Source organism: Podarcis pityusensis (genome assembly GCF_964106645.2).
Source record: "Podarcis pityusensis genome assembly, chromosome: 5".
Taxonomy (NCBI): Eukaryota; Metazoa; Chordata; class Lepidosauria; order Squamata; family Lacertidae; genus Podarcis; species Podarcis pityusensis.
Window position 1 is genome coordinate 91,186,548 of NC_138032.1, and position 17,167 is coordinate 91,203,714.

Below are 17,167 nucleotides of genomic sequence, written 5' to 3' on the forward strand. Positions count from 1 at the left end.
AGGGAGGCTTTTAACGTTTGACAGACTATTGTATTTTAATATTTTGTTGGAAGCCGCCCAGAGTGGCTGGGGAATAAATAATAAATTATTATTATTATTATTATTATTATTATTATTATTATTATTATTATTCCTTGCACCTGGTCTAAGGGATTTTTCTTGGGATTTTTTCCTCCAGCAAGGTCTAGGGAGATGGAGAGCTGGGTGGAGTTGGCAATTAGGAGGACAACCGCCAGTTTCTTATAAAGCTGCATGCTACTTACTTTCTGAGATGCCAGGTACTCCATCCCTCGTGCCACCTGGTAGGCGCAGGAGACTAAGTCTTTAAATGTTAGCTGCTCCTCAGGCAGCTTGCAGGTATCGAAAGAGTAATCCATGCCAGGTGGCCGGCGGGCTCTAAGGTATTCTCGCAAGTTCCCCTTTGATGCATATTCCACCAGCACATAGAGAGGACCTGGAGTAAAAACAATATATTTTTATCCAAAATGAACTCTTTCCTACTGACAAGCTACCATTCTGATGAGTGGCAAGAAGATATTTCTGCATGTATCCTGGCTTCTAGACCCCCTCTGAGTCTAGAAGGCAGGCACTTTAGAATGGATGCATTAAGTGTTCCATTTAACATTTGTTAAGAAACCGGAGGCATTTTTGTTGGGAATTGTAGGGAAAGACCTGCCAAAAAAGTTGAAAAACATCTTCATGTATGCGACAACGGCTGCGAGAGTTCTGGTAGCACAAGGATGGAAGACTGAAGAAACCCCAACTAAAGAATCATGGCAAGAAAAACTGATGGACTATGCAGAACTGGCAAAACTGACATATAAGCTACGGGACAAGGATAACTGTGACTTTAAGGATGAATGGGAACCCTTTACAAAGTATCTGAAGACGCAACAAAGTGAATTGGACTCCTTGGCAGGTTTTGAATAAACATTCACAAACTTTTTATTGATAATAATCAGCTAAATAGTTTAAGGATCTATACAACTTTGTAACATGCAGAAAACAGCATTCTTAGAGAAACCAAAGACTGGAACTGAGGGAAGTCGGGGGTGGGGGGTGGGTTTGTGTGGGAGGGGGGGAGTGAGGAAAAATGGGGGGGGGGGAAACAAGGATGATATGATTTTGGATAATATGTCTTGTTATAATTTTGAATAATTTTTTTTTTAAAAAAAAAGAAAGAATGGATGCATTAATGCTGGGCAGAGCAGTGACTACTGTGACAGCTTTAGATAGAGAAAACACAAGAGAAGAGGCACTTTTGGGTCCAGCTGGGTCGGAATACTTCCATGCTGCTCATCAGAAAGGGCTGTGCAGCTAAGAGAAATCCTGTTTTCCTGACGATGGCAGGAGGGCTACCAAGAAGGGCCTGAGGTCCAAGCGCAGGCAAATGCAGAAGTCTCCTGGCTGCTCCAATGCTCGCAAGTGGTGTTGGGGGATGAGTGTTCAGACCTGACAAGACAGAAGTACTGTTTTGGGGGGATGGGGGCGGGCGGGTGTGGGGGACTCCCTGATCCTGAATGGGGTAACTGTGCCCCTGAAGGACCAGGTGCGCAGCCTGGGAGTCATTTTGGACTCACAGCTGTCCATGGAGGAGCAGGTCAATTCTGTGTCCAGGGAAGTTGTCTATCAACTCCATCTGGTATGCAGGCTGAGACCCTACTTGCCCGCAGACTGTTTTGTCAGAGTGGTGCATGCTCTAGTTACCGTATTTTTCGCTCTAGAAGAAGCACCAGACCACAAGACACACCTAGTTTTTGGAGGAGGAAAACAAGAAAAAAAATATTCTGAATCTCAGAAGCCAGAACAGCAAGAGGGATCACTGCGCAGTGAAAGCAGCGATCCCTCTTGCTGTTCTGGCTTCTGGGATAGCTGCGCAGCCTGCATTCGCTCCATAAGAAGCACACACGTTTCCCCTTGCTTTTTAGGAGGGAAAAAGTGAGTCTTATAGAGCAAAAAATAGGGTATCTCCCGCTTGGACTACCACAATGCACTCTACGTGGGGCTACCTTTGAAGGTGACTCGGAAACTGCGATTAATCCAGAATGCGGCAGCTAGACTGGTGACTGGGAGCAGCCACCGAGACCACATAACACCGGTCTTGAAATACCTACATTGGCTCCCAGTACGTTTCTGAGCACAATTCAAAGTGTTGGTGCTGACCTTTAATGCCCTAAACGGCCTCGGTCCTATATACCTGAAGCAATGTCTCCACCCCCATCGTTCAGCCCGAACACTGAGATCCAGCGCCGAGGGCCTTCTGGCGGTTCCCTTGCTGCGAGAAGTGAGGTTACAGGGAACCAGACAGAGGGCCTTCTCGGTAGTGGTGCCTGCCCTGTGGAACGCCCTCCCAGCTGATGCCAAGACAATAAACAACTATTTTACTTTTAAAATACATCTGAAGGCAGCCCTGTTTTGGGAAGTTTTTAATATCTGATGCTGTATTGTTTTTAATATTCAGTTGGAAGCCGCCCAGAGTGGCTGGGGAAACCCAGCCAGATGGGCGGGGTATAAATAATAAATTATTATTATTATTATTATTATTATTATTATTATTATTATTACATCATAGTGTCATCTGTTTCAAGAAAAACGTTTTAACTACTCTCCCTTCCTGTGGTTTTCAGCAACTGGTATTTAGAAGTGTTATTGCATCTGACCATGGAGGCAGACCAGAGCCTCCATCAAGGCTAGAAGCCATTTACACACTGGGCTCTTTACTTCGCAGCTTGTTGGCAGGCAGTCTCCTGGATCTCCCCAGCCACACATCAGGTGTAGATGTGAGAAGACCGGTGACATGTGGGTGCGCTGTAAGCAAGAGAAGAAGAGTGCTCCACCACCCTCAGATGAAACAAACACACATAAAACCCAGCAACAATGGTGCCAAATTAGAGGGTGACAGTGTCAAGGTGGGTGGAAGGACTGGGGGCCTTTCAAATATGCCAACAGCCCTGTATAGTTTGATAGGTCCTGCCCACCTACCAAATTTGGTCCACCAAGGGATGTGGAGGTAACAATCTGGCCTGCCAGCCAGAAAAAGCCCCTGCTCCTGGTCTATAGCAGAGGACTCAAAGCATCCATGAAACTCATTTAAGCCACTAAACAGAAGCCCATTTAGACTGTGGTAGATGACACAACATTGATGGCAGAAAGTGAGGAGGAATTAAAGAACCTTTTAATGAGGGTGAAAGAGGAGAGCGCAAAATATGGTTTGAAGCTCAACATCAAAAAGCAAAGATCATGGCCACTGGTCCCATCACCTCCTGGCAAATAGAAGGGGAAGAAATGGAGGCAGTGAGAGATCTTACTTTCTTGGGCTCCATGATCACTGCAGATGGTGACAGCGGTCACGAAATTAAAAGACGCTTTCTCTTGGGAGAAAACAATAACCATGGACTGCAAGAAGATCAAACCGATCCATTCTGAAGGAAATCAGCCCTGAGTGCTCACTGGAAGGACAGATCGTGAAGCTGAGGCTCCAATACTTTGGCCACCTCATGAGAAGAGAAGACTCCCTGGAAAAGACCCTGATGTTGGGAAAGATGGAGGGCACAAGGTGAAGGGGACGACAGAGGATGAGATGGTTGGACAGTGTTCTCGAAGCTACCAGCATGAATATGACCAAACTGCAGGAGGCAGTGGAAGACAGGAGTGCCTGGCGTGCTCTGGTCCATGGAGTCACGAAGAGTCGGACACGACTAAACGGCTAAACAACAACAATCTGGCACGTCTCTTCCAGAACGGAAGATTTTCGGCTTCTCACAGAGATTGCAGCAAAGAGGCATGAGGGAGAGCATGCATGCAAATTATAAAGACTGAAAACAGACCAGGCAACAGTATGTATAATATGACCACCTTCATCCACCGCCACAACCATGAGCCCTGGGAACATACCATCCTGTGTGCAGGCTCCCAAGAGATTAATGATGTTCTTGTGCTTCCCAATCATCTTCATCATTTCCATTTCTGAGACTAAGTCGGAAAGATCTTTGTCCGTGGCATCATCTATACAGGAAAGGGAAGAGACGCAATCAGGAAAAGCGGAGTTTTGTTATGTGCCATGGATGGAATTCACTCATTGCCATACAGCCCATGTCTACTCAGACTTTGGTGCATATACTTCAAGAACACCCCAAGTTCTTCGTTGGCTGCTTTGCACTGGAACTGGCTGCATATATGACCAGTAACCTCTGTCCCCATGAGGTGCCTCTAAGCCAGGTACACCAACCAGGTACACCATCTAAGCCAGGTACACCAACTTGGTGAAATAAAGGATGCTACCAGATCTGATCCTGCCCACTAGGGATGATGGGGATTGTAGTTCAAAAACAGACGGAGTCCCAAGTTTGGGGAACTCTGGATTACACCATACAATGGGCTCAGGTGCCTGGTAAGGCCTTCCAATAATTCAATAAAATTATTATTACTATGCCAAATTTATATGATTTTATATAAAACGTATATCCCTTCATTTACAAAGATGGGAGTTCTGGTGAAAAGTGGTGGGGGAACCTCACTTTTCAGTGGCATGCTTAAGCAGGAGAAGCTGCTGGACGAACCCAGTCAAGTAGAGCTGCTCTTCTGCTTAAACACTGACAACGTTTCAAAACTGTCACAACAGAAATAATATTAATAATGTTAATATACGACTTCTGGTTGAAGGATGAGGAGAGCCACCAATTTGAATTAAATTATTCCTGCACCCCATACACTCTTAGCTGTCAACCGTCCCTTATTTGGCGGGAAACTCCCTTATCCCAGTGCCGTGTCCCGCTGCTGTCCCTTATTGATGATGTCCCTTAAATTTCCCGGGTTTCATGCTCGCCCGGCTTGGGAGGGAAGCAGTGGCTCGGGGTCCTCCGCTGTGAGAGAGAGTGTGCACGAGCTGCCGCGTCTCTGTCTCTCCCTTTTCCCCCTCAGGGGCGCGTTGTGAGGAGACGGGTGGCAGCGGGCGGGCAGGCAGCCCCTCTCTTGCGAGACTTCCGCCACGACATGCTGCTTAGCATCCCCTCCAACCAGTGCAGCATCTTAATGTAGTGATTTCCCCCTCTGCGTCCCTTTCATAACTCTATTTTTATAAATCATTTGTCCATTCATAGTTCAAATCTTTACTACAAGTTTTCTGTCAATCCTACCAATGTATGTAACTCTTGACAATAGCTTTTCAACTAAATTATAAACTTTCCCCATTCTTTATTAAAGAGGTCCTCTTCCTGGTTTCTAATTCTGCCTGTAAGCTTTGCCATCTGGGCGTCGTTCATCAGTTTTGTCTGCCACTCTTCTTTGGTCGGAGTTGTAGACCCTTAGGATCATCTAGTCCAACCCCCTGCAAAACACAGTCAGTGGCAGCAAAAGCAGCATGGCTCCATCAGTGCTGGATTTCTGTATAAGCTAAGCAAAATCCCTTATTTTGGCTGCTGATCCCTTATTTTCGAGGCTGCTGGTCCCTTATTTTCAAATCTGTAAGTTGACAGCTATGCATACACTGCTTACTATTTCCTCTCTATTGTGTTTCTTTCCTTTCAGCAGCTTGAAAATAAATACAGACATAAACAAATAGGGCAAGAAGCAGCCATTGGGGCTTCTTTTCTTTTAAGACAACTTCTGAGGTGAAACTAGAGGAAGCGTCGCAGAAGAACGAGAGGGTGTAGCCTGACATAAGGTTATAAAGAGGTAGGAAAGCTTGGCAAGGGGGTGGGCAAGCTAAGCAGGGCCCCGGAAGTCTGAGAGATGGCACAGCAGACGGGAAACATAGCTGTCAACTTACAGATTTGAAAATAAGGGATCAGCAGCCAAAATAAGGGATTTTCCAAGCACAGGTAGGTTCAACTTCTGAGCCCCTCCGAGCCAAAGGCAGAAAGCCCAGCCAGCAGCCAAACAAAGCCTCAAGCAGTGGTTTCCACAGCACAGCAACCTGGCAAAGGGGATGCAGCAAGGAAAACCACTGTCACCTCTCCGCTGGGAAGCGCTGAGCAAAGGCGAGTCCCCAGGCAACGCGGCCGATTTGATTGGCAGAAGGCATGCAAGCTCCACCCCCCAGTCGTTCTTAGACTCCTTATTGGGTGAGCAACGCAGCCAAGCAACACAATTGGAGCCTCCCTCCTCCCTGGCCGGCAGGGAGGGAGGGAGAGGAGCTGCTTCCTTTAAAACCTGGGAAATTTAAGGGACATCATCAATAAGGGACAGCAGCGGGAAACGGCGCTGGGATAAGGGAGTTTCCCGCCAAATAAGGGACGGTTGACAGCTATGGGTGGGAAACCTGGGAGAAACCAATGCAGAGGAACCCAGGGGAGGGCTGAAAATCAGGAAAAATATGGAGAGCAGAGGCCTGTGGGAGACTAGTTCTTGCCATTCTCTGTTCTCAGTACCTTTCAGCATCTTGACAGCGACAGTGATAGGCTTGTTCGGTTTCTCTTTATCGATCCCCATTGCTTCCGCCATTACTACTTGACCAAAGCAGCCTTCGCCCAGTGGCTTTCCTAGAGTCAGGCTGAAGCAAAACACACAAGCAAAGACGTCAGCATGTAACTCGGGATGCTGTGTGAAAGGTGGTATATTAAAGACCTAAATAAGAGTCAACCAGCTCAAAACGACATTTTACTCACCGAGACCTTGCCAGTTCCCACTTAGGGTCAGCAGGCAGCTCAAGCTCTGAGACGTTTGCCAGCATTGGTCCATCACTGGAGGAAAGGCGGGTGATCCTGACTAGAGGAGTATTGGAATTCATGGAGGAGTTGGACTCCAAAGATACCTGCTTGAATACAGCAAAGGAGGTGTTATTGCCAACAGCTTCTATTAGGAAGCATATAAGGTCATAGAAAGAGAATAGCAAAAGGGCATTAGCTGAAGAATCTTTGCTTCATTGAATAATCTGCAATATGGACACACGGTTCTTCCTCTCTTAATATGCAAATGTCAAGCTCATAAAAAGGTAAAGGGACCCCTGACCATTAGGTCCAGTCGTGGCCGACTCTGGGGTTGCGGCGCTCATCTTGCTTTACTGACCGAGGGAGCCAGCGTACAGCTTCCGGATCACGTGGCCAGCATGACTAAGGCGCTTCTGGCGAACCAGAGCAACGCACGGAAACGCCATTTATCTTCCCGCCGGAACGGTACCTATTTATCAACTTGCATTTTTGCCATGCTTTCGAACTGCTAGATTGGCAGGAGCAGGGACCGAGCAACGGGAGCTCATCCCGTCGCGGGATTTGAACTGCCGACCTTCTGATCGGCAAGTCCTAGGCTTGCCACCTGCATCCCTCATACTTTGTTTTAAATCAGCACAGCTCCCAAATTCCACAACGGTGTTTAGCTGACAGGGGAAATAGCTGCAACATGCAGACATGCAATATAATCTGTCTCATCTTCTAACTGGAGTGAATCAGCTAACTCTTGGAACATTATCAGCCTGCCAGAACCTAGGTCTGCTCCTCAAGCCATCTACCTCTGCCAGTGGCGATTCTATTGCTTCCCATCAAAGATCTCCCCACCTGAGAAAACATTTCCAGTGCATAGGAAAAACACATAGCCCAAGAGTGAGACTCCACACTTCCGCTTTCTCAAGACTTCATTGTTAGAGAAGTCACCACTTTTGACTCAGCTAATGCAGCAATGATTGAAGCTCGAACAAAGGAGAAACAAACGTCTAGCAAATGGAAAATTGCCCCCTTCAGGATCTGCCATCTCCCATACCAGGTGAGCTCTGCACTACTGGTACTTGACCTTCCCTGTGCCTCCAGTTCTGCTGCTACACAATGTGGAGGTCAAGACTTCATATGCACAACAGCACCCACCAGAAAGAGGGCTAATACTGTATTCAAATTACATCATTGGGGCAGAATCATGTTCAGTTGTGTCTTCTTTTGCTAGCACAGAACTATGCCAACAGGAAAGGTCTACACCTTTTTCTCAGCCAGCAGGTCTGTTTAACACACTATATAAATGTCAGAGCTCAGCAGAACCAGATAAAGAAAACCAGGATCTATAAACCAGAACATTTTAAATCACCACCAGATTTTCAGGCCATATTTTACACACTTGTTTTGTTTTTAAATCATGAAAACAAAGATAAAATAGGTGGATAAAACCATTTCCTGCTAACAGTGTTCAAAGATCTCACTTAGAGCTTCCAGAGACATAAATCACCAGGGCAAGTTTCTGATCTAGACAGAAGATTGCAAAGGGGAAGGAAAGATATAAGGAAGGAATAGGAACCTTGTATCTACTTTCTGTTACCTGTCTCTTGAGTGGGAACTTGGAGACTTTCTGAACAGTAGTGGTGCTAATCGGTTTTTTGGAGGGCCTTTTAATTCTATAGATAACCACCACCACGGCCACCAAGATGAAAAGAACAAAGCCAGTCCCATAGCTGAGGATGCCTGCATAAAGGGAACTGGAATCGTCCACGGCAACTCGCTTTTCCGCTGCAGAGTAATAGAGATATGTTAGGAATCTGAATGGGAGACAGGCAATTCAATTCAGACAATACCTAGTAAATCTGGACCACACACCCCAAACACCCAGCAAAGTGTATGTTCTCCAGCACAATGCCTTGTGTGGTAGAGTAGGCATCTTAGAGGCCAAGCGCAAACACCTAATATTCTACAGAATGCCTGTGACATCCCAAAAGATAAAGAGTTGTCTTTCAAAGCCCTATACGGCCTAGGACCCTCGTACCTACGGGACCGCCTCTCCTGGTATGTCCCACAGAGGAACTTACGGTCTTCAAACAAAAACATCTTGAAGGTCCCAGGCCACAGAGAGGTTAGGCTGGCCTCAACTAGAGCCAGGGCTTTTTCGGCTGTGGCTCCGATCTGGTGGAACGCTCTGTCACAAGAGACTAGGGCTCTGAGGGACTTGACATCTTTCCACAGAGCCTGCAAGACGGAGCTGTTCCACCAGGCCTTTGGCCAGGGCACAGCCTGACCCCCTCCTTTGGTAATCCTCACAGAACTCTAGCCCAATGGTTGCCATCAATTTGATTTGAATTAATTCTATAATGAAATGATTTTAGAATGTTGTATTATTTTATTGTTGTTAGCCGCCCTGAGCCCGGCTTCGGCTGGGGAGGGCGGGATATAAATAAATTTTATTATTATTATTATTATTATTATTATTATTATTATTATTCCAATCAGTTGCCACAAACAATTGAGCGGAACTAGGTAACTGTGGCAAAATTAAATATGTTTTTGTGCTCAAAGTAATGTTATGAATCTACGTGCCACAAAGGTTTGTCATGTTGTTAACAGGGGTGAACAGATCAGCCAATTTAATTTCTGTGTCAATTTTGCAGCAATTTGTTCTGTCCCCCCCCCCATAGATTAAAAATAATAATAATCATGGGGGGGGAAATGTGTTTTACATGCATTATTTCCCTAAAATATGTATTTTTAGTTAGCCATATTGAATGCCTGAAGAATCTTGAATAGATAGTTTGGGTTTCCTAAAGGCACTGTAAGTCGTGCATTAGTATTTGATTCAGTTGCAACGATACATAAGTAAAACAGAAGGGCTTAAAGTTGGCTGGTTGGCTGTTTTTTCAAACAAACTCCGGTTTCTTCAGTCTTGCTTGGAAATCTATAGAGTTTCTAGGACTTAAACACCAAGCATAGGCTGATCGTGTAAGACAATTTTCATTTAGCCTTGTTCTTTGTTTGACACCGTTTGTTAATGAAAGTATACCCCATGGAATACCTGGTTTTTGTACGTGGCCCGTAAGATATGTAACTCAGCCTGTTATATGCAGAGTGCACACTGAAATGCATCTACCCTCTCCACAACTTCCTCTCTTTTAACACACAAACAAAACTTCTATTACTGATACACTTAAAACTCCCATATGCTCTGGATCATTGGACTATCCAAGTCTGTTTAAGCAAAAATAAAGGATTGTGTCCTGGGACATTGAAAAGCACTCTACTGCTCTGCCACATGTGGGACTGAGTTAATGTGTGGCTGTGCTGCCAGGGGCTGATGGGAACTGTAGTCCCAAGCATCTGGAGGAAAGCAGGTTGGGGAAAATGCTGTCGTGGATCCTGTTTCATTACTCAGTAATAAAATGGGTAGAATACTGAGCCCGATTCTGAGGTAATCACCACCACTACCTACAGAATTTAATAAAATTGTCTATAAAAAGTTTCTGATAGGTTTTTGTAGAGAATGCTTTTCAAGGTAGGAGACATGAAGCATTATTTACTAATAAAAGTATTCATACAACGCCAATTCGTACAATACAATACGGCGGTGTACAGCAATATGACTTAAAACACCATGAAAATAGTAAAAAAATTTTTTTGAAATGACTGGTTGATTAAAAATAATAATGTAGAGTTACACAGGCCTATCTACATAGAAAGGTCTTCAAAAGATCTGTTTGTGCCTGCCGAATCTCTACTGGAGAAATCATATACTGCTCCTGGGGTGAAATGGTACCCAATAAACTCTATGGAGCTAGCACAGATAAAGGTATTTAATGAAAATGAATTTACAGAGCACATGTTCTCAATTGTTGTCATGATGTGGCATTCATTCGTAACAGAGCTTCAACATTCCCACCCAACAGAAGCCTACAGGTATTAGAAAGACTGGTGATTGTATAGTGGAAGCATGAGAGATTTTGTTCAGCAATAGTTAGCCTCCACCAAGAACATTATGGGAAATTAGCTGTCAATGCTATAGGCCGTACTGTGTAGGATTTATGACACAGAAGGACTTGGTGTTCTCCAAAACTAAATACGGACCCAATCTAGCCAAAGAAGCACTTTTAATCAGATTCAACGATATTAAAAGCCACCCAATTCATAAAGTCAAGATACAGAAATGTCAAATGCTTGAGCGGCACATAGTCTGAAACAAACTGGTGGTACTATGGAGGTAAAATTGTGCATCACATCTCAATAGATGACGGCCATTTTGAGACTGAGCCATGAGCATTGCACCTGCCCACTTAGATGCAACTTCATTCTGGAGTGAGAAATCGAAGCATTGGCTGCCAACTTGGTTAACAAGTTACATATCGCAGAAAAGGTGAAGTGTGCTTCAGCGCAAGCTGACTATAAGAGTAACACTCATCTACTGCTCAAGAATTTGGCATTTCGGAAGTGGGCGCCGAGGCCCTTAAGAAAGGAAAGGGAAAAAGTGACAGAGCCGAAGTACCTGGTAATACCGTCAGCCAAGCAGTATGGTGTGTAAACCCAATAGAATTCCCAGCAAGACAAGTATATGCCCCAGCGTCCTCAAAAGTAACATTGCGTAAGTACAGAATTTCTAGCTCCTTATCTGTTTTGTTAACACCTGCTGTCTACGGAGGGAGAAAAAAAATACACAAGATAAAGAAGGAAGGGGGGAAGGGGGAAATCCACAGGATTCCAAAGCCAAATTTCCAGAGAAGGCAACACAGATGCTCAGGCAAATTTCAAAAGCAGATTTACAATATTTGAGAGGCCAGTAGCTTGTCCTCATGCCCTACCACAACCAGTTGTTTAAAAAGCAAGGAGTTCCCTTCACCAGGCTCTTACTCTGTCCCACTAATAATGCATGCAAGCAAAAGCGTAAGAATGAAAAAATTTCCTCCACATATATATGACTGTCTTTTGGTTAGTATGGCTGGGCAGGGAGACAGGGAAAGAGAGTAAGTAAGGGGAAGGAGCAAGGATAAAATGCAGTTAATGTGAGTAATGAGTTAAGCATGGGGGAAAGAGAGCTTAACTTTTAAAAATGTAAAATTGATCAGGATTTCCCCCCAACCCACCCAAACATCAAATTCGAAACCAGCGACTTGTAACTCGTTCCCCACTTCTGGTGATTTTCATCACACTTACATGCCAAATTACTGAAAGATTCCTGATGTAAGCTGGAGAAGGAATTGTCTGCCTCTTTCTCAGTTTCCGTCAGAGATCTTTCAGTTACTGGCCTGTACATTGTTTTAACTGCAGGGAAGTTTTCTCTTCCTTCCTGATACCTGAATTTGATGTGCAGGAGATTTTTAGAGTTCAACGAACAATGAAATCGGTAAAGCCTATCTATAAATTATAATAAGGTTATGAGAGTTCAGGTCGTTAACATGCAACTCGAAGCCATAAAGATGTAATGAGCAAAGTCAGACAGTCATCAATGTGGGAATTTTTTCTTTGCAACTGATTTGTTTTTTAAAAAAGCATTTTATTATCTTAATATATAAGTAGTGACATCATGACATACACAGGAAAGACTACAAAATATTAATTTTTAAAACGACTAGCATCTTCAAGCGTTACAGCTCATTCTTGCAGTTGCTAAGCCTTTGGGACAGAGTCGAGGGTTTACCTGGTTTTGATTTGTCAATGTGGAGCCAAAATGATTTTTCGGCTCTGCCTACGAAATTGTTGGCTCTACATAGATATTCGCCTTCATCTTGTTCTGTCACTTTAGACAAATTTAGGTAAGCATCGGCTTCAGCGTTTGCACTGATCAGAGACTGCAGAATAGACAGAAACCTCAACTTCAGTAAACCAAACAATATCTCTGCATCACACATTAGACAGACAGGACTGAATTTCTGCTTCTTGGCTCTTTTTTAAACATGTACACATTACTTGACCAAAAGGGACTCTCTGATTTTGCTAGGGAGCCAAATTCCGTGTCCTGTCCCCCCCCCCCAAACCGGAGTTTCTTTCTTTCATTTTTTAAGCAGCTTGTGAAGCTGCTCATTTGAAAATTTTCTTCGGCTGAAGGTTCTCGTTTTTAAAAATGAGCTCCCTTCAATTTGCTGCAGTTTTCAGAGTTTACTTGCACCTGACAAGCCAGTAAGTGTTGCAGCTACTAACGGAGATTTCCTTTCACGTTCACCTGGGGGACCAGGGTTATAGTGGTTAAAACAGGGATAGCCAATACAGTGGTACCTTGGGTTAAGTACTTAATTCGTTCCGGAGGTCTGTTCTTAACCTGAAACTGTTCTTAACCTGAAGCACCACTTTAGCTAATGGGGCCTCCTGCTGCCGCCGCCGGAGCACGATTTCTGTTCTCATCCTGAAGCAAAGTTCTTAACCTGAAGCACTATTTCTGGGTTAGTGGAGTCTGTAACCTGAAGCATATGTAACCTGAAGCATATGTAACCTGAGGTACCACTGTACTATGAGTCTCCAGCTCCCATTACTGAATGTTGGCTACCCCTCCCTGAAGGATCATCTTCATGCTGATTTGCAAATATCCTTAGCTGGCCAAATCTAGCCAAGACACGGGTTGTGTCACACAGACTAAAGCGAAGAATGAAAAGGAATCCATCTTGGTCAGACTTCACGAACCTGGAGGCCCTCAAGATGGACTCCCAACGGACTTAATTCAGCTCTGTGATGGCTGGGGCTTATGGGAGTTGTAGTCCAAAATATTTAGAGAGGTTGCCAGGTTGGTTAAGGCTGTGCTAGAAGCCCGTGGCCATGATCGTGGTTTAGGCAGGGGGGGAAACTCAGCAAGTGTCTGGGATTCACTGTGGGCCTGGGGAATGGTTCAATTTGCCTGCTTCACTTGCACCCAGGCTGCTGAGTGATCTGCCAAGGTCCTGATGTTCGGCTTGCATAACGATCATGAGATCTTCACGATCTTCCAAGAGAACAGTACTTGCTTGGATGCCTCGAAGGTATGTCAGAAATGTAGTTTTGCTAGAGCTGGACACAAAGAGCTGAGAAAGCCAAATGCAAGCTCACAAACACAAGAAGATGGAGCTATGGGCAGCTATAAAAACTGTATCCCGTCCTCATGCATATTTTGGGGAGCACAGTTGCCCCTTCATTTTTAAAGAGGGATCTCAGGATCAGTTGGCAGACTGCTGCCCCACCCTGTGGATACTTGCCTATGGGGTGTTTTAAGGATCCACATTATCTCGCCTTTTATCATTTATCTGCTGAAGTATTACCGTATTTTTCGCTCCATAAGATGCACCTGACCATAAGACGCACCTAGTCTTTAGAGGGGGAATGCAAGAAAAAAATATTCTTTAAAGGGAGTGCTGAGCACAGCCTGTATGCATCCCAGGCTCTGCTCAGCGTTCCCTTAAAGAGCCGCGTGGAGCGTGTGTGCGGCGCTTGCAGGCTTTTCCCTGAGGAGGGTGAAGGGCAGCCTGTCACTGACGGGCTGCCTTTCTCCCTCCTCGGGGAAAAGCCCCCAAGAGCCACACACACGCTCCGCGCGGCTCTTTAAAGGGAGCGCGGCTTTTGGGGGCTTTTCCGGGAGGTGGGGGAAGGGACAGAGCGTGGCTAAGCCAGAAGCTAGAACAGCGAGAGGGAGCGCTGCACAGCAATCCCTCTCGCTGTTCTGGCTTCTGGGATAGCTGCACAGCCTGCATTCGCTCCATAAGATGCACACACATTTCGCCTTACTTTTTAGGAGGGAAAAAGTGCGTCTTACAGAGTGAAAAATACGGTAATAGTTTGCACTTTCATAGAACTATATCAAGGCCATTTATAAGATCATGGTTAGGTCTGCCTCAATAAAAACATCAGTAAATGCTGGTTGGTTAAGGAAGGAGGGGGAATCATGTTGTAAAGGCCTGCGTAAACAGCACAGTTTTCGGAAGATTATTTGAAAGATGGCAGTAATGATTCCTCCCGAGCCTCTGCTGGCAGGGCAGGCCCTGCCTCACTGAAGGCTAGTAAAGGCCAACGTTTGTGGGGAGCCACCAAAAGTGCCCCATCAGTGATGCTTGTTAGATGAAGAAGTTTAGTTTAGATCCCTTTCCTAGCTCCCAGTTACATAGGGACTGGTGTTCCTCTCTGTAGCTCCACAAGTCTATGCTCAGTCCACATAATTCGGGAATCCTGGACTGGATCAAGGAATGGATCTGCCATAGACATCAAAGCTGGGGATTCCAATCTGGAATCAGGTTTTGGATGGATTTGCACTCCTCCTTAAAAAGTAAATTTCCAACTTGGGGGGTTCCACTTGACATTGAAAGGCAGGTGGTTGTTTTGGCTGGTATGGCAGCTGCACTCTGTCCTACAGACCTGGCTTCCATCATCCATGCCCTAGTCACACCTAGATTGGATTACCATGATGTGCACTGCGAGGGGCTGTTTCTGAAGAACAGCTTGCAAACTTCAACTGGACCAAAGTATATACAATTTTAACAGCCTGTTATGAATTCTGTTATTTCTCCCTATCTTTTATGTTGAAATAGAGTGGTGCTTTTACATTCCATCACTCTCCATACAAACATAAAGGTAAAGGTACAGGGACCCCTGACCATTAGGTCCAGTCGTGACCGACTCTGGGGTTGCGGTGCTCATCTCGCTTTACTGGCCGAGGGAGCCGGCGTACAGCTTCCGGATCATGTGGCCAGCATGACTAAGCCGCTTCTGGCGAACCAGAGCAGCGCATGGAAACGCTGTTTACCTTCCCGCCGGCGTGGTACCTATTTATCTACTTGCACTTTGAACTGCTAGGTTGGCAGGAGCAGGGACAAGGCAACGCGGGGATTCGAACCGCTGACCTTCTGATCGGCAAGTCCTAGGCTCTGTGGTTTAACCCACAGCGCCACCCGCGTCCCTCCATACAAACATACCACGTCCCTAATATGACAAGCACCGTAATGCACTTTTCCTGTATATTATTTGGCAAAGGAGTTAATCATGTGGGAGAGGAAATAGGGTGCGGCTCTTGTTTGCTGGATCAGATGCTAAATCTGAAATCCTGTTACCTAATAATGGTCCTTTAAAGTAAGAATAATTATCCCTCTTTTTCATTTGGACCGTGTTTTCAAGTGATTCCTACCATTGTAGGGGTTTGGACTAGATGACTGCTGGTGTCCCTCCCAAACATACAATTCTATGGGTCTATGATTCAAGCTTTCAACATGTGTTATCAAGCTGCAATACTTACAATGACCCTGTAAGGCAAGTTAGTATAAACTTCTCTGTTGCATGACAGTGAATGCTGGGATTTGAGGCTAAGAAGGGGTGGCTTGCCTAAGACCACCTAACAAGATCATGGCAGGAGCGAGGCTCAACCAGAGATTTCCTGACTGATGCAATCCTAACCATATCTTCTCAGAAAGTTCTATTAAATTCATTGCAGCCGACTTCTAGGTAAATGGGATTAGGATTGCAGCTGCAGTCTCTTAACCATTATGCTATACCAGCTTCTCACAAGTCTGGTAGTAGCCCTACCATATTTTGGATTTTGCAGAAGATTTCCCCCCAGATGTACCTGCAAATTTGGGGGGGAATTAGAGTGATACATGGCTTTCTGCCTGCTTTTAAGGTATGTGCCTTTAGCGTCAATAATGCCAAAATCAAGAGGTTCCAGAAGTATTCACTGCTGTGAGGCGGTGCCTCAAGAGTATAGGTCAAACTCTAGCATGCAATGGCCATAGAGGGGATGTGTAGCTGTGTACCAACCTTTAGGACAGTGACATACGGAGTCCCATCTGGTCCATATTTGCTTCCATTGACCTCCACGTGTTTCAGCCACTGGATGTGAGGCTGGGCATCGCTGTACACTTTGCACAGGAATTTAACATCACTCCCAATCACCACAGTCTGGTTAGCAGGCAATCCTGCCTGGAGAATAGGACGGTGGGGTGATCTTTCTGCAGAAGAAAAGACAGGAGGAATGAGCTGGCTCTTTTCCAGTAGTTCATCGGGAACCTGATATATAGAGAGCGCTCTTTTGGAAAATGGTTCTTTTTTTGGAAAGCCTTTGAATGCTGCTGTGCGAATTCAGTCAGAGGAAGGATCCGCTGTAAACAACTGCAGGGCAACCGATTTATGGCAAGACGATGTTGGTGCTTTGACTTGTTATTCTATACAGTGCAGAATCTCAGATTAAGCATCAGCGGTGGCGCTGTGGTCTAAACCACAGAGCCTAGGGCTTGCTGATCAGAAGGTCGGCGGTTCAAATCCCTGCGACGGGGTGAGCTCCTGTTGCTCGGTCCCTGCTCCTGCCAACCTAGCAGTTCGAAAGCACATCAAAGTGCAAGTAGATAAGTAGGTACCACTCCAGCGGGAAGGTAAACGGCATTTCCGTGTGCTGTGCCGGTTTCACCAGAAGCGGCTTAGTCATGCTGGCCACATGACCCGGAAAAACTATCTGCGGACAAACGCCGGCTCCCTCGGCCAGTAAAGCGAGATGAGCGCCGCAACCCCAGAGTCATTCGCGACTGGACTTAACTGTCAGGGGTCCTTTACCTTTACCT

General features: G+C 45.4%; 1 protein-coding gene across 3 annotated transcripts in view; it reads right to left on the minus strand.

Annotated features, from left to right (window-relative positions):
* FGFR3 (fibroblast growth factor receptor 3) overlaps window positions 1-17,167 on the minus strand; it is a 64,283-nt gene that overhangs the window by 10,417 nt on the left and 36,699 nt on the right. The window contains exons 7-13 of one of the 3 annotated variants that reach the window (XM_081005471.1): window positions 16,371-16,561; window positions 11,158-11,302; window positions 8,236-8,423; window positions 6,606-6,754; window positions 6,369-6,490; window positions 3,895-4,005; window positions 264-454 (exon numbers count right to left, since the gene is read on the minus strand). In XM_081005471.1, coding sequence (XP_080861597.1) covers window positions 264-454; window positions 3,895-4,005; window positions 6,369-6,490; window positions 6,606-6,754; window positions 8,236-8,423; window positions 11,158-11,302; window positions 16,371-16,561 — 1,097 coding nt within the window. Of the gene's footprint in view, window positions 1-263; window positions 455-3,894; window positions 4,006-6,368; window positions 6,491-6,605; window positions 6,755-8,235; window positions 8,424-11,157; window positions 11,303-12,306; window positions 12,458-16,370; window positions 16,562-17,167 lie in introns of all 3 variants that reach the window. The other 2 variants (XM_081005470.1, XM_081005469.1) reach the window with 2 other exon arrangements.